The following is a 26,250-nucleotide window of genomic DNA, read 5'->3' on the forward strand; positions in this document are numbered from 1 at the left end:
TACCTATTTGTTTCAAATACATGTTCTTTTTCCTACTAAAGAAATAGCCTTCTGTTCTCAGTATCATAAGAACATTTATCAGCAACAAATGTTGAGTTTTACCACATTCCTTTTTAGAAGGATTGAATTTATTGAGATTGAATTTTTTTTCTTTGTTCCATTAATGCACTGGAGTACATTTATGGATGGCCTAATGTTGACTTGGTCTCATGGCTATCGTCAATCCTGTTTGGTCTGACCACAGTTGTGAGAGTTACATACAAGGAAAATTAAGTTTCTGTTTTAAGTATCAGCCAGTTCACTTTCTTCATTTATACTTGGGCTTCATAGAGAAGCAAGAATATTCTAAACAAGTTACGCTTTAAAACTTACCAGTGCTTCTGGTTTATTTGATAGGTGAAGGACCAAGGAGATAGACTGATGGAGCACCACTTTGAGTTCCATGTAGTGATGGTTAAAGGGCTAACCCCTCTTCAGGCAACAGTCTGGGGAGAAGCAGATTGTTTTGTCCAGTACTACTTTCCATTTCAAGAATCGCAATCCAGTGTGCTCAAAGGATCTGACTGCCTTGAAAATGGTAAATTTGGGAGATTAGGCCTTCTCATTTGCATGTGGTTCTTTCATTAGGCACACTTAGGAATTTTTTTTTTCTGTGTGGATATTATGTTGCCAAATGTTTCTAGTCTTATCTAGGGAGTAAAACATGAGATGGATTAAATTTTGATCTTTCTTTTTTTCAAAGTGTTTTTGTAACTTGTTGTTTTGATATTATTTCAAATTTATAGATATGAGAATAGTACAAGTAATTTCTGTATATCATTTGCCTGGATATACCAGTTATTTATATTTGACCCCTTATATTATTTACATGCCTACTCTTTCTTATCTTCTGTACACATATAGTTAATTCTGATTATTTGCGCCATTAAGCTCTGTAAAGTCACTATGAACACTTCAGGGAATTAGGGGATTCTGAGCCATTGCTCCTAAGGGAAGTAGGTACATATACATATAATACATAGACCATAATCTATAATCCTACAAACAATTTATTCAGGTAGATTCTACCTTCTGTTTTTTATAAAAGAGAAAATGAAGTTCAGAAGTGTTAGTGTCTTACCTAGGGCCACCTCAGCTAAGTTTAAATTCACACCCTGTTCCACTGGACCCAGAGCCAGAGTTTCTTACATGCATTGTGCTATCTCTGCCATCTCTATTTTCTGATCATCTCCGAGAGCTAAAACAAGAAGGCAGAGTCTTGGACTAGAGGTGTGGCTCAAGCAGGAGAGCGCCTGCCTTGCAAGCATGAAGCCCATTCAAACCCCATTCCCAAAAAAAAAGAAGAAGAAAAAGAAGGCCGAGTCTCAGCTTGTTTGATCTTTTCAGCTGGAAGTGAGCAAATTTGACAACTCAAATGTCTCACCATCCTGCACATGACCATGAATGACACCAGCTACTGCCAGTATTGATTTTTTGGTTCACAGAAGAAACATATATAAGAATATATTAAAAACTTGTAGAAATCAATAAAAAATTTTAAAGGGGACAAAGTCCAGCTATTCAGGAGACTGAGACAGTTCAAGGCCTGTCTGGGAAACTGAGTGAGACTGTCTCAAAATAAAAAAACTGGGGGCTGGTGAAGTGACTCTAGTGGTAGAGCACCTGCCTAAGCAAGCATGAGGCCATGAGTTCAAGCCCTGGTACCACAAAGAAAAAGAACAAAATTTATCTGAGTTTAAACCCCAGTGCTGCCAAAAATTAAAATAAAATAAATAAGAAGGCTGGGGATGTAATTCAGTGGTAGGATGCTGACTGGGCATGAGCATGACCAGTTCAATCCCTAGTACCACAAAAAAAAAAAAAAAAAAAATAGGTGAAGGATCTGAATAGACATTTCTCCAAAAATATATAAATATCTAGTAAGCACATGGGAAGACACTGTATTAGTCCAATTTCTATTGATATGACAAAATACTTGAGGCTGGGTACTTTATAAAGAGAAGAGGTTTATTTTGCGTGTGGGGCTGGGGGGTTGCTAGGGTTTGAACTCAGGACTCCTGCTAGGCAAGTGCTCTGCCACTTGAGCCACATCCCCAGCCCTTTTTGCTTTAGTTTGTGTTTCAGATAGGGTCTTGCTCTTGCCTGGTGCCAGCCTTGGACCACCATCTTCCTACCTCTACCTCCCATGTAGCTGGGGTTACTTGCACTACAATACCCACCTTATTCATTAAGACAGGATCTTAATAATTCTACACACACACATACACACACACACCCTGGGGCTGGCCTCCAATTACAGTCTTCCCATCTCCACCTCCTCCCAGTTTTAGAGTCTTAATCTCCAAGTTCAAATGGCCCTGTTGGTTTGGCCTCTAGTGAGAACCCCACACACACACCAACCACGTCACAACATGATGGAGAAGCAGAAGGGGAAATGACTGCACATGGAATGACTTCACTTTGTAACAGTCCCTTCTTGCAAGAACTAATTTATTTCACAAAACCAGCATTAATCCCTCCTGAGGGCAGCACCAACAGTGACCTAAAACAACACCTTTCACTGGACCTCTTAAGGTTCCCTCACCTCTTGATATTCACAGTAGGGACCAGGTCTCTATAACATGAACTTTTGGGGGACAAACCACATCTTAACAATAGTAAATAGTGAGTATCATTAGTCATTTGGGGAATTTAAATCAAAATTGCCATGAGATACACTTCACACCCACTGAGATAGCTATAAAGTTTAAGAAACTAGTAAGTGTTGGCAAAGATGTAGAGAAATTTGAACTCTTATTTATTGTCCACCAGCAAAAGGATCTCTCTTCTATTTTATCATGGGACCTTGAGGAACTATAGCCACTAGAGAAATGATAGTCAGAAGATGTGGTTTTTATTCCAGATCTGTGACATACTATTTTTCTAAGACTTTTGCTTAATTGTGTACCTCAAGGTGTCTATATCCTCATCTGTGAAGTAGAAGTAAAAATACCTGCTTTGTTCTCATAGGATATTGGGGGAATAAAATTAAATAACATGTATGTAAGTACTGTCCTACTACATATAAAACACAAATTGATGGATATTTTAACTGCTTTTCTTTTCCAAAGGAATTAGTCTGAAGCCCTTTAGAACGTCAACCACACTCTGTGTTCCAGATCCCATCTTTAACAGTGAGCACCATCACTCTCTCCTCTTGCCATCTGAAGTTCCAGTGCAAAGGTTCCTGCTAAGCGCCTTCTCACAGGGGCTCATACCTGGAGGTGGAGTCCAGTTTGAAGTCTGGTGCAGGTACAGTATGGCCTAGGAAGGAAGCACACAATCGTGAAGCACCCCATCCTTGGGAGGAATTATTGTAAAAGCTAAGGAGACCCTTTTGCCCTATTTTATATTCCTTGTATTTGACAATTACTCATGTATGATTTTTTACTGAAATCTGTTAGGATATAGGGAGCAATTGCATCTCAGACTTCTAACAACTACTTACCTTGGATGTGAAGTCCTATCACTCTTAACTCCTAGTCTCTTAAACATATCATTCACTTTTGGTGTTCTATTACTGCCTGATTTACTTCAGATTCTTCTCATATGATGCTCAATTGATAGCCTCCCAGCTGGTCTCCCTTCTAAATTCATTTCTTGTAATCTGTTCTTCCCCCAGCAGAATAGTAGCCTTCAGAAGATATAAATACACTCAGTGTTTAGACATTGGTAGAAGAGTTCCAGAAAGATAACTGGTGTAAATGTAGGTGTTCACTTTCCCCCTTTGTATCCTTCCCTCCAAGAAGCCAACTAAAGCGATTAAGAGAATATAAAAGAAGGGTTAATAGCATCAGAAACAGAACCAGGGGAGATGACCATCACATACCAGAAATTTTTCCTAAATTGCAAATTAAGTGCAAAACAAATTTTTAAACCACCTGGGTTTGATTTATAGTTTTTGTGATTTAAGAGTGGATTATTTTGACTTGAGTAAGCACTGACAGATCCTGATTACTCCTTGAAATTAGAAGGGCCTGTGCCAGAAGACAAGGATGAGCTGTGAAAGAGATTGGGACTGCTCTACCTAGAACTTTACTGCTGTGGGACAGAAACTTTAATGAGTAACTATTCCCAGAAGTCCAAGGCATATGCAGATACTTCAAACAGCCTGAGGGAAGCTAGACTTTGTCTTAAATTTATGGTATAACTTATAGGCTTTCTTCTCCAGGTAGTGGGCACTAAATGTAGCCAGACACAGCAACAGCTATATACCGTCAATTCAAAGCAGTCAGGCTCCAAAGATAACGAGCTACTGAAAACTGATCTCTGAGGCAGACTGAATTGTTCATTTAACTAACTCTTCAACTGGTGGCTTGTGCTTTTGTGGTTTACAGGTACTATTATCCTAATGTGAGAGACCAGATGGTCGCCAAAGGAACCTTGCCATTATCAAGGATCTCTGCCATGGTAACCATGCAGCACTGTGAAGTTGTGGGAATGCAGAACTTCAATCTCCCTTTAACCTCCAGGTTTGAGAACAAGAAAGAATTGAGGAACCAGTCATCAGGTAATTTGAGACTAATTTGTTTTTCCCTTTCAAAATCAGTATACATAAATATCCCTTTTCTCCCTAAATTTGTGATTCTTCACTCTTTGGAGTTCTCACCCTTTTGAGGATCTGATGGAAACTATGAGATGCCCTCTCTCAGAAAAATGAGTATAGAATACTACAAATTTTGCGTGTAATTCTAGAAAACTCATAGTTCTCTGGACTCTGTTGTGTAAAGGTTGCTTGTCCTATTTCACCTTAAGCTTCAGTAAGAATTTAATAAATCCTCCTAATATAAATTCTAAGCATTATACAGGTACAAATAAGAGAATTATTATTCTAAAGCAGTATAAACAGGTGTGGGATTAGTGGAATAGTTAACCAGAGATGAAAATTCACTATAAGGGAGAAGAAGATGAGGATTTAAGTTGGAAGAGATTAATAAGAATTTGGAACTTGGGATGGTACTACAGTCCAATGGTTCTAGAAGGATGATCTATCCTACAAGTTTATCAGGATTAGCTTCCTAAATAAAGTATTACACATGCTTGCTAAAGACTACCTACCAAAACAAAAGGTTTTATCTTGTAATAGGTAAAAAATTAAGTTGTTGTTTTTCGTTGCCCTCACTGATCAGCTTTTCCTTAAAGCTTTCCATGAAATGAGGCAGTAGGATGGTAGAGTCTGTTACAAAAAAGTAGCATGTGGTTATTAACCCTTAATGTGATTCTGACCATGGCTGGGTAAAAGAGAGATTCTTCTAACCAACCTTTAATCATTTTCCTTATTCTTCAGGTTTACTGGATGTGGGCCTAAGGTACTGGAATAGCCCAAGAACAGCAGAGGGAATTCTTGCTGCTCGAGCTGTCTCCATCTCAGTCCAGATAATCAGAGCCTGTGGTCTGCAAGCAGCAGCCAAGTAAGCTAAAATCTTTTTCACTGATGCTCCGATATATATAACTTTCTTCTGTACAATTTCCATTTCACTGACCACAACTCTTTTTCTTTTAAGAAACCATGTCAGGACTTGTTTTGTGGCTTAAGTGGTAGAACTTGCCTACCAAACACAAGGGCACTGAGTTCAAACCCCATTACTGCAAAAAAAAAAAAAAAAGCATTTCAGAATTGCAGTAAATTCCTTGTAAACTTTTGCTACTATCATTGCACTTTGGTTCTACACCCAAACCATGCCATGCCCAATCACTGCAGCTCCTGTGCAAACCCATGTTCACACATTTCAGTCTCTGAGAACCAACTTGTGTTTTTCCATCTCATACCCCTTCAGGCCATTCTCAACATTATACTCCATAATCTTATCTAAGGTTAGACCAAAACAAGCTCACTTTGCAAACTACAAAAACATCTAACATCCCCCTAAACTGCCTAAAATAAGTAATTACTACAGCTTTAAGGATAGTGTTAACTTTAGTATTCTCTCCTAGATAGGATTCATTAAGAAAACCAGTGCAGAACTGGAGGCCTGGCTCAAGAGATAGAGCTCCTGCCTAGCAAGTGCAAAGCCCTGAGTCGAAATCCCAAAACCACCAAAAAAAAAAAAAAAGAAAGAAAACCAAAAGAAAAATGAAAAAGAAAAAAAAAAAAAAAAAAGAAAACCAATGATAGGAAAAGGGGAACAGGTACTAGAGAAAAGGTGAGATCAAAAAGAATTAACCGGACTGGTGGAGTGGCTCAAGTGGTAGAGCGCCTGCCTAGCAAGTGTGAGGCCCTGAGTTCAAATCCCAGTATCTCCAAAAAAATATATATGTATGGGAAATAAGCAGCATTTGAATGACATTTGTAGGTTAGATAATAGTATTGTGTCAATGTTAACTTTAAAAAAAAAAAAAAAAAAGAATTAACCTAGAAGGTAACACACACGCACAGGAAATCAATGTGAGTCAATGCCCTGTATAGCTATCCTTATCTCAACCAGCAAAAACCCTTGTCCCTTCCTATTATTGCTTATACTCTCTCTTCAACAAAATTAGAAATAAGGGCAAAATAGTTTCTGCTGGGTATTGGGAGGGGAGAGGAAGGGGGCGGAGTGGGTGGTAAGGGAGGGGGTGGGGGCAGGGGGGAGAAATGAACCAAGCCTTATATAAAAATAATTTTAAAAATAAATAAATAAATAAATAAATAAATAAAAAAGAAAAAAATAAAGAAAACCAATGCACCTGGGTATGGTGGCCACCCCTGTAATTCTAGCTACTCGGGTTAGCAGACAGGAGGTTGTGGTTGAAGGCCAGCGTGGGCAAAGTTAACATAAAACCCTATCTTAAAAACAAACTTAAAAAACCAGAAAGGACTGGGAGCATGGTTTATGTGGTAGAGTAAGGCCCTGTGTTCAATCCACAGTACCACAAAAATAAAAAAAATTTAAAAAAAGGAAAGACGGAGGGAGGAAGGGGGAAGGGGAGGGTAGGGAAGGAAGGAAGGAAGGAAGAGGAAATCAATACAAAAGTCAGGTGTGGTAGCACATTCAAGGAAGAAGGATCATGAGTTCAAGACCAGCCTGGGCTACATCACGAGACCCTGTCAGGAAGAAAGGAAGGGAGGTGAAGAAAGGGAAGGGAAAATGCAAAGCAAAGCCCTCCCCCCAAATCAGCTAACATGAACCCAGCACTACAAGTACTTTCTGGTACCTTTTTACTGAGATGTGCTACAGTTCCCCAGCATGTTTGTGTTCCTTCATTGCAATAACAGTAAACCTATCTTGTTCAACTGCAATTGGTTCCTGTGGTCTTTGGCTGGCATTGACAATACAATGTCCTGAGTGTCACTCTGATAGACAGATGAATATTGACACCCCCATCTGCATGCAAGTATGCTGTGGTACCTAGGTTACTAAGAAAGCACGTGTGGCACTACCAAAAGCATAGAGAAAAAATGTTTTATTGGTTAGTGTTCTTAGTGGTCTCGTGGAAGTAATGGAGACATTTTCTAAGCAGTCAAGCTGATTTCTGATATTACCATGATCTCTTCCTCTCATTCCCTCCCCTCTCTCCTACAGGGCCTTGGCTGAGCAGGAGCCTGCTCTACAGTTTAATGCCACAGTTGGAGTCAATGCCTCTGTCACCACTCATCTTTCATTTCTGCCCAAGGGAGAGCAGCGCCGAACCCGTCCTGTGGCCTGTTCCTTCTGCCCTGAGTTCTCCCATCACATTGAGTTCCCTTGTAACTTGGTAACTCAGCACTGTAGTGGAGAGGCCTGTTTCCTGGCAGAGCTGTTGGAGTTTGCAGAAATTATTTTTGCTATCTATCATGAAAATACCAAGTCAGGTGAGCACCAAATGATCAGAATTAAAAGCTGCTCTGTTTTGAATGGTATAGTGCTTCCTAGGAAGTATATGCTGAAATGTTTAAAAGTGAGCATCCATAATCTGTGGGACTTGCTTCTGAAGGGCATAGCAAAAAATAAAAATTAAGACCATGTGAGCAAGTGTATAGAGACAGTATAGAGAAAAAACAATTATGTCCAAATGTTAGTGGTGAATCTGTGTGAAGGCTATATAGGAGTTCATTATAATTTTCCTACAACTTTTCTGCATGCTTGCAATTTTTTTAAAATAAAATGTTTGATTTAAAAATTTCAAGGGCATTCAGACTTTAATTAGGTTGTAAGCAAGATAATCTCCAGTGCATCTTTCATCACTGAGACTCAGTGAATATAAGTGAAGGGTTATATGAATATACTGTAGACACAAGCCCCTTGGTTGGGAGACCACCAAATAACTTTTCTTTTTTGCTTAATTAAACAGTCAGTGATATAGCCAGTATCCAGTCATGTAAAGATTATCTGCTTGGAGTAGTAAAGGTTCCAACAAAAGAGCTGCTGGTCAAGAGATCTGGTAAGGATCCTGAATTACCCATTCACTTCCTTTCAAGAGGTAATCTCATCCGGCTTCTTTGCAAATTATGCAAAAGGAGGCTGACCCCTTAACACATGCTTTTTAACTCTTCCAGGTACCTCACAGTGTTTCTCAAAAACATAGTAAGTCCTTTCCTAATCATTCTAAAGGTCCTCTGTAAAACAAAGAAACTTGAAATATTACAGTCATGATACTCATCCTACTGTAGGAAAGATAATAGTGATGACGATGAAGACGGCAATACCCATAATATAGCATGTATAAAATATTTTCTGATCTAGTTTAAGTCTCATGATAACCCTACCTGGCAAGGGTACAAGTCTTATTTTCAGCTTGACAGATGAGAAAACAGGCTCACAGATGAGAAAACAGTTATTTGTCAAAATTGCACAACTAGTGAGTAGCAGAATTTAAAATCAAATCCAGATTCACATATTTTTCGTTGTACTGTCCTCCCTCACTGAGGTTTGGGATAAAGGCTCAAAAGAATAGACACAATCACCAAGGTAGTGTGGAAATACTGATCCTAGTCCACTTATGACAGAGGTGGATGACCTTGTCCAGGTGACTTGACATCTCTGAGCCCCAGTTTTCTTAGCTCCTGGATGGAAACAGTTAATCCTGACAAGTCTATAAGGTCGGAATTAATGAAACCAGATAATGTACATGACACATATTAGGTACCCTGTAAATGTTTTTCTTCTTTCACTCATTTTCTTCCCAAGGATGTATAATCTAGTGTCCACAATCCTAACACATCTCCCAGTTTAATTGCGAATTAAACTTTGAACATGACCCTGTTAAATAGGACCTGTGTGCCTGCCAGAAAGAAGTCTATACAACTTAATGTATAATTCACATCTTACTTTTTGTCACTTACTATTTGTGCTCTAGAACAAGCTATTTCATCTCTTGGCTCTATACTTTCCTCATCTACAAAAATGGAATAAGATTTAGTTCACAAGATTATGGATGGAAACATTTGCCAAAATTATACACATAAAAGATCTTAGGTGGGCACGTAGGACACCTGAGCTTGCCTCCTTCCAAAATTTACTCTAGAGTTTATCAGGAAGCAGGTACCATTTGGTAAATCCCATCTGTACAAATTAAAATCTCTTCACTATAAACCTTTTCAATCAGGGTTATATCGTTCATCTTTATATTGAGGATTCTTCTAAAGTGAACATTCTGCTTTGTTTCCTCCCACCAGTGATCTAAATTATAGAATCACAGAACAAGGGAATCCTCTAATCTAAGCAGTTCTTTTCTTCCTTTTTTTTTTTTTTTTTTATTTACTTTTTTTTTGGCACTACAAGGTATGAACTCATGGCTAGGCGGGTGCTCTACTACTTGAGCCACTCCACCAGCCCTTTTTGTATTGGTTATTTTTGAGATAGGGTCTCGTTTTTCACCTGGGCGGACCTGGACCACAGTCCTGTTACTTGTGCTTCCCTGCAGAGCTGGGATGACAGGCATTCGCCACTGCACCCAGCCATTGGTTAAGATGAGGGTTTCTCAAAGTTTTTGCATGGGCTAGCCTTGGACAGCAATCCTCCCATTCTCTGCCTCCCTAGTTTAGTTAAGATAATATAAGCAATTCTTAAACTCAGATGTGAAATTGTTTGTATACATGCATTTGTGCATTTTTCTAGTGCTAATACCTTTCATTAGAGCAAAAGGGGTCTGTGACCAAAAACTTACTAAAGCCAAGACCATAAGGTTTTTATATGTCCAAACTGAACAAAGCCTTAGAAATCAACATTTTCATCCTCATTTTGTAGACAAAAATAGGAAGGCCAGAAAAATCAAATGCCTTTCCAAAAGTCATAAAACTTTATAAGCCCAAATCTTGTCATTTGTAAGGTATAATTCAAACCTTTCTCAAAAAATTTATATGAATATTACTATTAGTCCACAATCTGTTTTATACCATTCTTGAAACCCAAAAAGCTCTGGACATTAAAAGCTTTTAAATATCTCATTAAGCAGTCAAATCCAACCTGACCTGACATGAGATTTAGGCAACCATCTATTTATAGAAAGCTTTATTGGAACATACCATGTCCACTCATTTTTGTATTTCTATGGCCATGTTGTCACTACAACTGAATAGTTGAATAACTGTAGCAAACACCAAATGTAGCACAAAACCTATAATATTTACTGTCTGGCCTTTTACAGAATAGTTATGCCGACCTCTCACTTATATGACCCCTGACTTATCTAATATTCAGTTCATTCTAAATTCTGAAAAATTCTAAATTCAGAAACAAATCTAAGGATTTCAGATGAGATAGTGTGAACCTAGAGTTAGCAGATTATATACTTTGGAGCCATGTAGCCTGGTTTTAAATCCTAATTCTGCCAATTGGTAACTTTGTAACTTGGTCAGGTCTCTCTGAGCTTCCATTTTGTCATCTGTAAAATAGGGATTATCCCATTTAATCTTCAAAACTTCACAGGGTTATAGGGGAATTGAATGAAATACTATATATAAAGCACCAGCAGAATTTCTGAAATATAATAAAAACACAATGAAGAGTAACTGTTATTATTTTGAAATCTTGCTTTTTGTTCATTACATGGTAATTCTTTTGATGGAATATCTGATCTCTTTTTTTATATAAATTTTTATTAGGATATATTCACGATACAGGGAGGATTTCATAGTGACAATTCCAATTAGACTTATGTCATACATTAGTTACATTGCCCCCATCATCTCTCCCCCTCAATCCCCTCCCCACCCCACTTAAAGCAGTTACAAGAGGTTTTCTAGTTCTATTTCATAAAAGTATATGAAGTTCATCTACCATATACTGTCACCTTAATCTCCTTAGTTCACCTCCCCCTCCCACTATTACAGCTGCCCCCCACACACACTGTCCCAATTTTACAGTCCTGGTTTTCATAATTAATATTTGAGTTGACGTTCATAGGGGTGTCTCAATGTATGCCTTCTGCGGGTTGCTTTACTTTGGTCTGCTCAATCCCTGAGAATACTCTTCCTTACCCCTTTACCTCCCAACCCCCATTTTTCAACACCTTTCAATACACATTCTATATCCTCTACCTTCACATCTTGTGGTATGCAATATCACTGTTGCTCTATCATTCTCTTTTCCTAGCTCTCTTTCCCCGAGTTCCATAGAGTAGTTCCACTATTACAAACATGTTCTACAACTGTGTTTGTATGTGATCATGTTTGTTTTTGTGTATATGTTTATCTTTGGATCTATCTTCCATGTATGACACATACATGTGTATTTTGTATTTCTGATCCTGGCTAACTTCACTTAACATGATGTCCTCCAGTTGCATCCATTTCTCTTCAAACCCAATGTCATTATTCCTTGTGGATGAGTAATAAGTACTCCATTGTGTATATATACCATGATTTCATAACCCATTCATCAGTTGTAGAGCATCTGGGTTGTTTCCAGAGCTGAATAGTGCTGCAATGAGCATCAGTGTACAGGTGTCTCTACTGTATCCTGTTTTATGTTCTTTTGGGTAGATGCCCAGGAGTGGTATCACTGGATCAAATGGCAGTCCTATCTCTAGTTTTTTGAGGAACCTCCATACTGCTTTCCATAATGGTTGTACAAATTCACATTCCTACCAGCAGTGTATAAGGGTTCCTGTTTCACCACATCCTTGCCAAGCATTTGTTGTTATTACCCTTGATTCCAGCCATTCTAACTGGGGTAGATGAAATCTAAGTGTTGTTTTGATTTGCATCTCTTTTATAACCAGGGAATTTGAACACTTCTTCATGTATTTACTGGCCATTTTACCTCTTCCTTTGAGAATTCTCTGTTTGATTCATGTGCCCATTTCTTCACTGGGGTGTTGATTCTTTGGGGGCTGAGTTTTTTGAGTTCCCTGTAGATTCTGGATATTAGACCCTTGTCAGATGAGTAGCTGGCAAAGATTTTCTCCTATACTGTGAGCTGTCTCTTGAGTCTGGTGATTGTTTCTTTTGCTGTGCAGAAGCTCTTTAGTTTAATGCAGTCCCATTTGTTCATTGTTTCTCTTAGATGCTGAGTCTTTGAAGTTCTGTTTAGGAAGTTGTTCCTTATATCTTATCTGTTCTAGTGTATTTCCTACTGCCTTTTGGAGTTGTTTCAAAGTTTCAGGCCTTATATTAAGGTCTCTCATCCACTTTGAATTGATTTTGGCACAGGGTGAAAGATGGGGATTTAGTTTCAGTCTTCTGCATGTGGATATCCAGTTTTCCCAACAGCATTTGTTGAAGAGGCTGTCTTTTCTCCATCGTGTGTTTTGGGCTCCTTCATCAAAGATCAGCTGGCTACATATGGTCTTATGTCTGGATCTTCTATTCTGATCCATTTGTTTTCCTGTCTGTTTTTATGCCAATTCCATGCTGTTTTTATTGTTATGGCTCTGTAGTAGAGTTTGAGGTCAGGTATTGTGATGCCTCCACCATTGGACTTTTTGCTCAGAATGCTTTGGCTATTCAAGGTCTTTTGTGTTTCCATATGTACTTCACGATTGCTTTTTTTATTTCTTTGCAGAATGTCATTGGAATTTTGATGGGATTGTGTTGAACATGTAGATTGCTTTTGGTAATATGGCCATTTTCACAGTGTTGATTCTACCATTCCATGAGCATGGAAGGTCTTTCCATCTTCTGAAGTCTTTGATTTCTCTCTTCAGTGGTTTATAGTTTTCATTAAAAAGGCCTTTGGTTTCTTTTGTTAAATTTATTCCGATGTACTTTATTGTTTTTGAGGCTACTATAAATGGGATTATTTCCCTGATTTCCTTCTCGGTCTGTGTGTTGTTGGTATATAGAAAAGCTTCTGATTTCTGTATGTTAATTTTGTATCCTACTACTTTGCCAAAAGAGTTTATGATTTCTAGTAGTTTTTTGGTAGAGTTTTTGGGGTCTCTTAGGTATAGGATCATGTCATCTGCAAATAGGGATAGTTTGACTTCTTCCTTCCCATTTGAATCCCTTTTATTTCTTTCTCTTGTCTTATTGCTGTGGTTAGGAATTCCAAAACTATGTTGAATAGGAATGGAGAAAGCGGATAGCCCTGTCTCATTCCTGACTTTAAGGGGAACAATTTCAGTTGTTCTCCATTTAGTATGATGTTGGCTCTAGGTTTGTCATACATAGCCCTGCTTATGTTCCTCAACATAAGCAAGCTCAGTTTCTTCAGAGCTTTATCATGAAAGGGTGTTGGGTTTGTCAAAGGCTTTTTCTACGTCTATTGAGAGGATCATGTGGTTTTTGTCCTTGCATCTGTTTATGTACTGTATTATGTTTATGTCCTTGCATCTGTTTATGTACTGTATTACGTTTATGGATTTACATATCTTGAACCATCCTTGCATCCCTGGAATGAAACTGATTTGGTCATGGTGTATGATCTTTTAGATATGTTAGTGAATTCTGTTTGCCAGTATTTTGTTAAGAATCTTTGTATCTATATTTATTAAAGGTATTGGTCTATAATTCTCTTTTCTGGTTACGTCTTTATTGTGTTTCAGAGTGAGTGTAATGCTGGCTTCATAGAATGGGTTTGGTAGTGTTTCTTCCTTTTCTATTTCCTAGAAAAGTTTGAGAGGAATTGGTGTTAGTTCTTCTTTAAAGGTTTGGTAAAATTCAGCTATGAATCCATCAGGTCCTGGGCTCTTCTTTGTAGGGAGACTCTTTATTACTGTTTCAATTTCATTGCATGTAATAGGACTATTTAGGTGGTTAATATCTTCTTGGTTCAATTTTGGCTGTTTGCATGTGTCTAGGAATTTATCCATTTCATCTGGGTTTTCCAGCTTTCTTGAATATAAGTTTTCAAAGTAATCTCTAATAATTATTTTTTGGATTTCATTGGTATTTGTGGTTATGTCCCCTTTTTCACCTCTGATTTTATTAGTTTGGGTTTTCTCCCTCCTCCATTTTGTCATGTTGGCTAAGAGTTTGTCAATCTTGTTAATCTTTTCAAAGAACCAACTTTTTGTGTCATTGATTCTTTGTATAGTTTCTTTGGTTTCAATTTCATTAATCTCGGCCCTTATCTTTGTTATTTCTCTCTATCTGCCGGTTTTGAGTTTGGTTTGTTCTTGTTTTTCTAGGAGCTTAAGGTGCATCATTAGACTGTTTATTTGAGAGGTCTCTGGTTTTTTTTTAATGTAGGCATTTATAGCTATAAACTTTTCCCTTTAGCACAGCCTTTGCTGCGTCCCACAGATTCTGAATTTTTTGAATTATTCCCTTATGACTTCATTCACCCATTCGTTTTTTAGCAGTGTGTTGTTCGGTTTCCATGTGTTTGAGTATTTTATGGGGTAGAATCCAAAATCTCTTGACTTTTTGTCCCATGACTTTTCTGTTGTACTGGAACACAGTACCATAATAACATTACACATCTTTTATAGCACTTCTCTTTCAAAGCTTTTCCTCAACCATTGTCTCACTTAGCAATTATAACAACTTTGGTAAATAAGATCTGTGTGAATTTCCCATTTGTGAGGTACAGAAATCAAAGCTAAGGGAGACTAATGGCTTATCTAGAATAAACCACTGGGTTTGGGCTGTGCCAAGGAGAGAACTCAGGTCTTCTAACTCCTGTCCTTTGTCGTTCCCTTCTAATCTCATTGCCTACCTCGCAATGGTCAGATAAAAGACTCCAACTTACTGTAGATACATGTTTTCTATTTTGTCTTGGGCCAGGATTCTGGGGAAGCTGGGCTAGAAAAGGGGCACATTTTGTTACTTGTAAGACAATAATTTAAAAATCTTTCTCCCATAAGGAATCACAGGATGGTATCCTGTCATTTTACCAGAAGATGAAGGCCTCCCTCACAGCTTGGAGTTTATGCAGAAGATTGTAGGTGGTCTGGAGCTTTCAATTTCCTTCACCCATCCCGGAGATAGAGAACGGGTATTGGAAGCTGCTGAGCTGTTGGGCTGGAGCTTTGAGAATAGCCTGAAGGATCTCATCAAGATGGATCAAGAAGAACCAGCTACTGTCACCATCTCCACCCCAAGACTCTGGCTGCCCAACCATTGTGTGCTGCTTGCTGGCCACAAGCACATTCATAAGAATACATATTGCTACCTTCGCTATAAGTTGTATGATCATGAAGCCTTTTGGACCCCTCTCAGGAAGCCTAAGGAATCTGCTGACAAAAACCAGGTTATGGTTACTTTCAAAGCATCCAAAAGAGCAGAAGTCACTCGGGGCCCATCACTGCTTTGGTACTTCAGGGAAGAAAGGCTAGAGATCCAAGTGTGGCGAGCTTATGGCAACGATAGTGTGGAGAGGCCCCACCAGACAGACAGCTGGATTGGCTCAGCCTATGTGGACTTGGCCAGACTTGGGGAGAGGTCAGCAAGGACACTAACTGTCAGTGGTGAGTGAGGAGCAAGACTCAGCTCCTGTGGTTCAAACAACTGCTCTGCGTCTGAATTGCTCACATTGGTGTGCGTAACACAGTGCCTAGAATATATAAGCATTCAGTTAATATGTATAGAATGAGTAAATTTAGTAGACTATCTTTACATGTATTAGAGCCAATATGATCATCTAGGGTGATAGTTTATTAATTACACTAAAAAGAAAGGGAAAGGTGAAAGGGATAGGGCTATTCATCCTGTCTGGCCAGCACATCTTGGAACCATAAAGAAAATCTACATGGTAACAAACTCGTTCACAAGGCAGAAATGAAAAAGGTAACATTTTACAAGTGGTGTATGTGCTAGGTACTTTTCTTTCAAACATTTGTTTAGTACTTGATACATGGTCTTGGCCCTGCCAAATTCAAATATGAGCAAGAAATAGTCCCTAGCCTCACTGAGTTTATAGTCCAGTGGGAGAGTACACCAGCAAATAATTACAGTAAGGCATAAGAACTAAAAATTAGTAATCTCAGTGGTACACTGTGAGCACAGGGATAATACGATATCTCTGGTTGAAGTACCACATCTCAGTGGAAATAATACTTGACCTAGTTTCAGAGGATTCAGGAATAAGCCAAGAGCCAGGCACGATGGCTCGCACCTATAACCCTAGCAACTTGGAAGACTGAGATCGGGACGATCACGATTCAAGACCAGCATGGGCAAATAGTTCACAAGACCCCATCTTAAAGTAATCAGAGCAAAATGGACTAGAGATGGGCTCAAGTGGTAGAGCACTTGCTTTGCAAGTGCCTGTTTAAAAAAAAAAAAAAGCGAAAGAAAAGGAAAAAAAGGCATAAACCAAGCAAGTAAGTAAAGAAAGGAGTTCTAAAGAGGAAGAGCATGTGTGAAAGCACAGGGGCATGAAGCACTTAGATATATTTTAGATGCTATAAGTAATTTGGGACAATGTGTAATAGGATACATAGGTAGGGATGCAATGGGAGACAAAGCTGGAGAGATAGGCAAGAGTACTATGTTGAAGACCTTCTCTTCTAAGCTGAAGAGTTTGGCCTTTTTTCCAAGAGCTATGGAAAACTATAATGAACCAATGGAGAGGCGTAGCTTTGCATCCTAGAAAAATAATTCTAGCAACTATAATATGGAATGAATTGAAAGTAACCAAACTAGATTTTTTTTTTTTTTGGTAAATGTGATATTTATTCAGCTTGTAAGGTTAGTTATTTTCCCTGCTCTACAATTGAAGAAACTGAATCATGGCCCTGTTTTAGTCCTATTAAGTTTTTGCACTTACCTCTGGTTGGAAAGATGGCTCAGGCTGAGTCTCAAGAACTGAGTATATTTGGGTGATGTCCAAATTCTCTGGTTCTCTCTGAACCTGGCAGATGTAAATCTGGCCCTATGGAGTACCTCATGAAATGCTACATGTCCTATTTTGCCGGAGCTGGCTTAGAGTCACTTCAGAGAAACTAGAGAAAAAGTCCTTGAAGTAAGCCAAACTCACTGGAACTAACATCTGTCAAGTCAGATTTTAACTTCATTCTGCTAAATAAAGTAGATCTGGGACACTGAATATAGATCTAAAGGTCAAAACTCGTACAAATACCCCTTTTCTTAAGTGATTCCAAAGACGTTATTTAATTTTTCAGGTCATCCACATCTCATACTTCTCCATACCCCGCTAGTCTAAACCTTCTATTCACTTGTATAGAGCCTCATACAAGACATGGCATTTAATATGTTTGCTAAATGAGTCAGTCAATCTGTTCACCCATACTTAAAGCCTACTTCCATATACTGTTAAGTTTCTTGAAGATTAGGATTTAGCTTATTGTTGCTTTTGGGTGTCTTCCCTCCTGTAATGAATTGCCTTTATTTTTTGTTTGTGATCATCATAATAATATACATTTTGCATAGAAAAGAAAATAGATTATCTGAAACTAAAAAAGACGAAAGAAGCTCTGTCTTATTGTCATCTGTGAATCAGTTTACTGTTTTCCTAAATTGAAATGAGTCTAACAAAGCACACTTTGGGATTTAGAAGAAACTATTGGGATCCTCTGCTTTAAAGTAAAATCTCATTTTAAAATCCAGCAAGCCAGTAAAGTTCAAATCCCTGCGTTTAAATTTACTACTTATTGGAAGAGTGATCCTGGTAGATTACTTAACACCTCTGAGATTCTGTTACACAAAAAAGATTCAACAACTATTTTTGTTGTTGTTGTTGTTTTGGTTTGGTTGTTTTTTGTTTTGTTTAAGACAGGGTCCTGGTATGTTACCGAGGCTAGCCTTGAATTCACTGTGTAGCCCAGACTGGCCTCTAACTCAGGATCCTACTCTCTCAGCCTTCCACCCTCTGGGATTACAGGCATGTACAACCATGCCTGGCCTCAATAGCTATTAATTCCCTTACTCTTCCTTCTTGTCTCCTGCTGCCATCTTAAACCTTCCTTTCAATAGATCTTCAGGATTACTGCCAGAACATATTTAACTGGTGAAACAAGGCTAAATTGAACACTCAGACGGCTTCCTGATAGGGAGAAATCTAAAAACAGAAGCCTGTCGAACATGCGGAAGAAAAGACAGGCCACTCCTTATTTCACCAAATCTTAGACTTATATAGTTGCTCCCAATTCACAAATTTCTTCCACTGCAGCTCTGCCTGATAGTCTTTTAGTCTGAGTTTCAAATCAATCTCACTAAGCATTATTGGAGACAGTAGGAGCAGGGCAAAAATTCTCACGTTGTATATTAACTCAATTTTTTTTTTTTTTGTAAGTTGGTTTCTTGGAGCCTGTGAGCCTGTCACAGACAAGAGGACATAAACCCCTCAGTGAATAATTTCTGCAAAATTTGAGAGTACTCTTGGTTTCTGCTTATTTAGGCCTATTCCCCTTCATTCTGTTATAGGTGTGTATCCTCTGTTTGGACGAAATGCTTCCAATCTCTCCGGAGCTGCCTTGCGAGTTCATGTGGTTCTTTCCCCTCTTTCTCCACACACTGAGCCCACTCATGAGCTGGACTCCATGGACTGCAGTAGCCACAGTGAGTCTGAGCAGCTCCCCAGCAGAAATAAGGAGATTCAACTCTCTCCACCCTGTGGCCACCAGAAGTCTCCTGCCTCCACCCAGATCCCCTGCAACAGCACAACAGCTGAAGTCCACCTGGCACACAAGGACCCTGCTGAGTTAGATGGAACTTTTGCAGTCAGCATCCTGGTAGAAAGAGCGATGCACTTGAGCTTGAAAGGTATGTTCTGCACACGTATCCAGGAGCAAATGTCTGATTCCTCAATCTTTCAAGTTCTGGCAAAATCTATAAAAATGGTTAATTATCTTAATCAACAGTTATATTTTCCAACCTGAAAGGTTTAAGTAATACAAAAGCCTTTTTGAACTTAAAGCTGACCTTGAAAGGCTGATGGAATGACTCAAGTGGTAGAATGCCTGCCTAGCAGGCATAAGGCCCTGAATTCAAACTCCAGTACCACAAAAAAAAAAAGAAAGAAAAATGCTGCCCTTGTCAATTATCCTAATGTTGGCTATCATAAATTCCCTAGTCCAGAAACCCAAGTATCAACCTAGATGCTTCTTTTCCTTAAGGACCCACCATCACATCTCTTGTTCTAAAATTTCTTAAATTTTTCACAGATCTCTTCCTTCTTCTCTATTCCCACCCACTCAGGTCCTCATTGTACACTTAGGACCAGAGTTTCATAAGCCCCCAAGGGATCCAAGATAAAATTCCGGGTTAGTGACCTTAGATAGGAAAATTACATTTTGATTTTTATTAACCTCTAACTAAAATTTAACATTTCCTCCAATTGTTAGTATCAGTAATAGGAATAGTTCCTGTGATGTCAATAACCATAGAAATCACAAGAATTTTCGTATCACATTATAGTTGTTATAGATATCATTAATGTCTCCTAGTTTTTTTGAAATTATAGCACTTTTAACCTAAGTTATATCTTGTTAAAACATATATATTCCTATATCACAAAGTTCTTTTAAGTTTTGATAACTTTATGTCAATATAATTGGATTTCTTTATAATCTTACATATTTCACATTATACATTTTAAAGAAACACTGTTAAAAGAAGATGCCCATATACTTCACCAGGTTACCAAAGGACTTCATGGGACAGAGAACTGCCCTATCATTATTCAGCCTTGCACTCTCTCCTAAAACTTTCCCTTTGCCATCATCCTTCTCTTTTGCAACCTTATTCCAGCTCCTCTCCCAAACTCAGCTCAAGCATCACCACATCCCAGAGGGCATCCCTTACATAAAGGCCCCTTCCTGTTTGCTTCCCTAGCACCTTTTCCATTTTCATCGTATACCTGTCACATGGTACTGAAATTGTTTCAATGGTTTTCTTCTCCACTAGATATGAGCTGCTCAAGAGCAAAGACTTGTCATGTGTTTTTTCACCATGCATTCATTCGTTTAGCCACAAAATGAGCTGTAGCATTTGCCAAGCACCATCATTAGTGGCAGGGATAAAGCAATGAACAAGCAAGAGTCAGGCCCTTTTGGAGTTTACACGCCAGTAGGGCTGTATCCAACCCTCGCCCCAAAACAATTCATTATAGATGTATGTGTGTTTCAGACTGTGAACAAGTTGTCTATGTCTTGAATTTCTCACCTTTTGTTTTTTCTTTTATTATTCATATGGGCATACAAGGCTTGGTTCATTTCTCCCCCCTGCCCCCACCCCCTCCCTTACCACCCACTCCACCCCCTCCTTCTCCCCCCCACCCCCTCAATACCCAGCAGAAACTATTTTGCCCTTATTTCTAATTTTGTTATAGAGAGAGTATAAGCAATAATAGGAAGGAACAAGGGTTTCTGCTGGTTGAGATAAGGATAGCTATACAGGGAGTTGACTCACATTAATTTCCTGTGCGTGTGTGTTACCTTCTAGGTTAATTCTTTTTGATCTAACCTTTTCTCTAGTACCTGTTCCCCTTTTCCTATTGGCCTCAGTTGCTTTAAGGTATCCTTACTTACTCTTTAAATGAAAAAGGTAACAGTTTACTTTTCCTGCTGACTTATTTTTATGTCAGTTCTCCATATGCCTTTATTATCACTGCTTTTCCCTTATACAGCCCTAATTTCCTTTGTCTTGATAAGACTGTGGACCAATATCTCTCATATCTACCTAAATTTCCTTAGTTATGTGGTAAAGTAAATATAGTGCCTTCCGTTTATTGAACCTTTTTATTACCTTAAAATAAAATGACTGTAAATGATATGACATCTAACATGTGGGCCTCTTTGCTTTTTCTTGAATGTGTAGCCAGAGTCTTGCCTTAAGGCCTTTGGATTTAATCTTCCTTCTATTTTGAATAATCTTCACTTCTGACATGTCTTTACTAAAGTTACCTTGTCCCAGTGAAGCTTCCTTGTCACCCCATCTAAAATTGCAACCCACTCCCCAACATTTTCTACCCATCTAACCTGCTTTTTTATGGTTGTTGTTTGGTTTTGTTTGGTTTTGAGTTGATGCAGATGTAACCGCAGGCCTTGCACATTCTAGGCAAGCACTCCACCACTAAACTACACCCCCCAGTCCTCCTGCTTTTTTTTTTATCTATAGCTTTTAATCATTTATTTTGTTCATTTTCTATCTTTCCTAGAAGAATATACAAGTTAGAGATTTTTTTGTTTATTTTGTTTACTGCCAAATCCTCAATACTTAGAACTGCACCTAACATATAATAAGCAGTAAATATTTGTTAAATGAGGAAGTAGGTGAAGCTGAGACCTAATTCAAATGCATTCTCCTTAATATCTTCTCTGATTTCCTACTTTTCCTGTGAAGACTTTAATAGGGGTTAAGTCACAGGGATTGAGAAATACCTATTAAATATCCATTGTATCTAGATACAAGGCATAGCACCATGGCTTGTGGATAGTTTACAAGGAAAGTTTCTATTACCTCTTCTCCATTCTCACTGCCACCTTGCTTATTCAGACCTCAGAACTTAGACTAATGCCATAGCCCTTCAGTGACCAAATACCTGACAGAAACAACTTAAAGGAGAAGAAAGATTTATTTTGACTTACAGTTTTAGAGGATTCAGTCTGTAGTTGTTTGACCCCATGCACTTGGGACAGAACATAAGGTCAGTGGGAGAGTGTGGTGGAAGCTGTTCTAGGTGGACAGGAAACAGCAAGAAAGAGAGGAGCCCAGGTGAAGATAGAGCCCCAAAGGGCACCCCCCCCCTCCCCCAGTGACCTACTTCCTCTATCTAGGTCCCACCACTTTCTAAAGTTTCCACAACCTCCAAAAAATAGCACCACCCGCTGGGGACTAAGCTTTCAACACATGAACCTGTGCCCTCTCACTGGTTGTTGCTTCCAATATCTTTTCCATTCTGCCACCAAGATTATATGTCTGCTCAACAATTCTGACCTTGTCTCTCCACTGATTAAAGTGTACCTTGTTGGTTTCATATCATTTGCAGTCTTAGTAGCACAGCATACTAAGTGCTGCCTATCTGGCCTGACTAGACTTTCTAGCTTCATTTCTTACCATGTTTTACTCACATTCAACAACTTGTGTTGTACCAGGTCCCCTATTCTGCCTCAGACTATCAAGCTTTGTGCTGTTTCTTCTACTTAAAATGCCTTTTCCCGTCTTTGACAAACTTCTTCTCCTTCAAGAGTAGACATAAGTGACACCAATACTTTGAAGACAATTCTGCCACCCTTATTTGCAGTAAACCTGCCTGGGTTCCCAAATTTTTCCCAAAGGTTTCCTCTTTTACATATACCACTTACTATTCTACACTAAAATTACCTATTAGCATGTCTCTGTTCTTTGCAGACAGAGGCAGTATGTTGTTTATCTCTGTGTCTTGCATCCTGATCCTCATGATGCAGCCAAGCAAATATACCCTCCTGTTTGTCAGTATGTGCCAAAACCTCTCACATTTCTAGCATGCATTACACTCCAATAAATCACTTGTTATTTGGCTTCTTTCTGTGTAGCTACATCAAGGCAAGCATCAGGGTGGACACTTGGCTTTCACGGATTTCTTTTGTACCCTAAAGTCCACCCTTGCAGTGATCAGTCCATGTAGTCCTTCCTCCCACAAACATGTACGTGTCCAACAGGAACTGTGCTGGTCCCTGGGAGTGCAGATTTGCCTCTTATCTCTCTGAAATGAGCCACATATGCTCTCCATTAGTTAGCTGTGACAAAGCTTTTGCAAAAATCATTTCCATGCTTCCTTAGTGTCCACATTGGCTTTCTTCCTGCCTTTAACTGTTCTCACTGTGCCTGTCCCTTTCAGGCCTTAGAGGCCTCTTCCTTGTGGAAGGAAATGAGTAGTTCCTCTGTGCAAACCTTCATGCTAAAGATTCACAAAGAGCCCAAAACGAAGAGCCTTTCCCTCAGCAAAGCGTAAACCTGAAGCAACTTCAAAACTTTCTGTGATCTCCACTATACTTCTGGATCTGAAAATAAAAGAGCTCTTGGGTACTCTTACTAGAAAAAGCCTTCATTAAAAAATCAACTTCATAGCCAGGCATGGTGGCACACACCTTTCTTCCCATGTATGGCAGTGATGGGGAGGATCACAATTCAAGGCCAACCCAAGGCAAGGGGGAAAGTTTTCAAGACCCCATCTCAACCAGTGGCTGGGCACGGTGGTTCACATCTGTCATCCAGTCTACAGCAGGAGGCATAAGTAGGAGGATCATGGTCCAGGCTGGTCTGGGCATAAAAGTGAGACCCTATTAAAAAAAAAAAAATAAGTAAAACCGGCCTGGCTCAAGTGGTAGACACCTGCCTAGCAAGCAAACACAAGGCCCTGAATTCAAACCCAGGTAAATGCCAAAAAGGAATCACCTTCCTGCTTTTGCAGTTGTGCATGCCTGTTAGTCTCAACTATTCAGGAGACTGAGGCAGGAGGATAGCTTGAACCCAGGAGTTCAGGATCACCCTGGGCAACATAGTAAGCACCTTGGCTTAAAAGAAAAAAAAATTTTTTTAAGCAGCTTTAATACTCTAAAGATTTGTGCTCTTACGTTAGACAAAACGGTATCTCTACCCTTATTTTACAAATGAAACAACTGAAAAACAACAGGTCAAGTGATTTGAAGAAACGTAAGTTATAATCCATATCTTAGTGTATTATAATTATTTATTTATTTATTTATTATTTTATTATTCATATGTGCATACAAGGCTTAGGTCATTTCTCCCCCCTGCCCCCACCCCCTCCCTTACCACCCACTCCGCCCCTTCCCTCTCCCCCCCACCCCCTCAGTACCCAGCAGAAACTGTTTTGCCTTTATCTCTAATTTTCTTGAAGAGAGAGTATAAGCAATAATAGGAAGGAACAAGTGTTTTTGCTGGTTGAGATAAGGATAGCTATACAGGGAGTTGACTCACATTAATTTCCTATGCGTGTGTGTTACCTTCTAGGTTAATTTTTTTTTATCTAACCTTTTCTCTAGTTCCTGGTCCCCTTTTCCTGTTGGCCTCAGTTGCTTTTAAGGTATCTGCTTTAGTTTCTCTGCATTAAGGGCAACAAATGCTAGCTAATTTTTTTAGATGTCTTACCTTTTGTGTGCTTTCGCTTTTTTCATGTGCTCAAAGTCCAATCCCATTGTTGTGTTTGCCCTTGATCTAATGTCCACATATGAGGGAGAACATACGATTTTTGGTCTTTTGGGCCAGGCTAATCTCACTCAGAATGATGTTCTCCAATTCCATCCATTTACCAGCAAATGATAACATTTCGTTCTTCTTCATGGCTGCATAAAAATTCCATTGTACATAGATACCACATTTTCTTAATCCATTCATCAGTGGTGGGGCATCTTGGTTGTTTCCGTAACTTGGCTATTGTGAATAGTGCCACAATAAACATGGGTGTGCAGATGCCTCTGGAGTAACCTGTGTCACAGTCTTTTGGGTATATCCCCAAGAGTGGTATTGCTGGATCAAATGGTAGATCAATGTCTAGCTTTTTAAGTAGCCTCCAAATTTTTTCCCAGAGTGGTTGTACTAGTTTACATTCCCACCAACAGTGTAAGAGGGTTCCTTTTTCCCCACATCCTCGCCAACACCTGTTGGTGGTGGTGTTGCTGATGATGGCTATTCTAACAGGGGTGAGGTGGAATCTTAGTGTGGTTTTAATTTGCATTTCCTTTATTGCTAGAGATGGTGAGCATTTTTTCATGTGTTTTTTGGCCATTTGAATTTCTTCTTTTGAGAAAGTTCTGTTTAGTTCACTTGCCCATTTCTTTATTGGTTCATTAGTTTTGGGAGAATTTAGTTTTTTAAGTTCCCTGTATATTCTGGTTATCAGTCCTTTGTCTGATGTGTAGCTGGCAAATATTTTCTCCCACTCTGTGGGTGTTCTCTTCAGTTTAGAGACCATTTCTTTTGATGAACAGAAGCTTTTTAGTTTTAGGAGGTCCCATTTATCTATGCTATTTCTTAGTTGCTGTGCTGCTGGGGTTTCGTTGAGAAAGTTCTTACCTATACCTACTAACTCCAGAGTATTTCCTACTCTTTCCTGTATCAACTTTAGAGTTTGGGGTCTGATATTAAGATCCTTGATCCATTTTGAGTTAATATTGGTATAGGGTGATATACATAGATCTAGTTTCAGTTTTTTGCAGACTGCTAACCAGTTTTCCCAGCAGTTTTTGTTGAAGAGGCTGCTATTTCTCCATCATATATTTTTAGCTCCTTTGTCAAAGACAAGTTGGTTGTAGTTGTGTGGCTTTATATCTGGGTCCTCTGTTCTGTTCCACTGGTCTTCATGTCTGTTTTTGTGCCAGTACCATGCTGTTTTTATTATTATTGCTTTGTAATATAGTTTCAAGTCGGGTATCGTGATATCTCCAGCATTGTTCTTTTGACTGAGTATTGCCTTGGCTATTCGTGGCCTCTTGTGTTTCCATATAAATTTCACGGTAGATTTTTCAATCTCTTTAATGAATGTCATTGGAATTTTGATGGGAATTGCATTAAACATGTAGATTACTTTTGGGAGTATCAACATTTTTACTATGTTGATTCTACCAATCCATGAGCATGGGAGATCTCTCCACTTTCTATAGTCTTCCTCAATCTCTTTCTTCAGAAGTTTATAGTTTTCCTTGTAGAGGTCGTTCACATCTTTTGTTAGGTTTACATCTAGGTATTTGATTTTTTTTTTGAGGCTATTGTAAATAAAATTGTTTTCATACATTCTTTTTCAGTTTGCTCATTGTTAGTGTATAGAAATGCTAATGATTTTTCTATGTTGATTTTATATCCTGCTACCTTGCTGTAGCTATTGATGATGTCTAGAAGCTTCTGAGTTATAATTATTTATTTTGTCTGTTTCTTCCAGATCAAGAATCAAATCTGACTCATTTTGTGCCTGTGTGACACAGAGGAGGTGTCAGTTAACGTTAGCTTCATAGAACTGAGCTAAATTT

At 38.8% G+C, this 26,250-nt stretch overlaps 1 protein-coding gene across 6 annotated transcripts in view; it reads left to right on the plus strand.

Moving 5' to 3' along the window:
- The window catches only part of C2cd3 (C2 domain containing 3 centriole elongation regulator), a 139,134-nt gene that overhangs the window by 62,912 nt on the left and 49,972 nt on the right, over positions 1–26,250 (plus strand). For all 6 annotated transcript variants that reach the window (XM_074083246.1, XM_074083271.1, XM_074083263.1 and 3 more), the window contains 8 exons: positions 397–577; positions 3,111–3,291; positions 4,377–4,549; positions 5,327–5,450; positions 7,542–7,810; positions 8,290–8,379; positions 15,187–15,789; positions 18,707–19,045. In XM_074083246.1, the coding sequence (XP_073939347.1) occupies positions 397–577; positions 3,111–3,291; positions 4,377–4,549; positions 5,327–5,450; positions 7,542–7,810; positions 8,290–8,379; positions 15,187–15,789; positions 18,707–19,045 (1,960 nt within the window). The remainder of the gene's footprint in view (positions 1–396; positions 578–3,110; positions 3,292–4,376; positions 4,550–5,326; positions 5,451–7,541; positions 7,811–8,289; positions 8,380–15,186; positions 15,790–18,706; positions 19,046–26,250) is intronic.

Source organism: Castor canadensis, chromosome 1, assembly GCF_047511655.1.
Source record: "Castor canadensis chromosome 1, mCasCan1.hap1v2, whole genome shotgun sequence".
Taxonomy (NCBI): domain Eukaryota; kingdom Metazoa; phylum Chordata; class Mammalia; order Rodentia; family Castoridae; genus Castor; species Castor canadensis.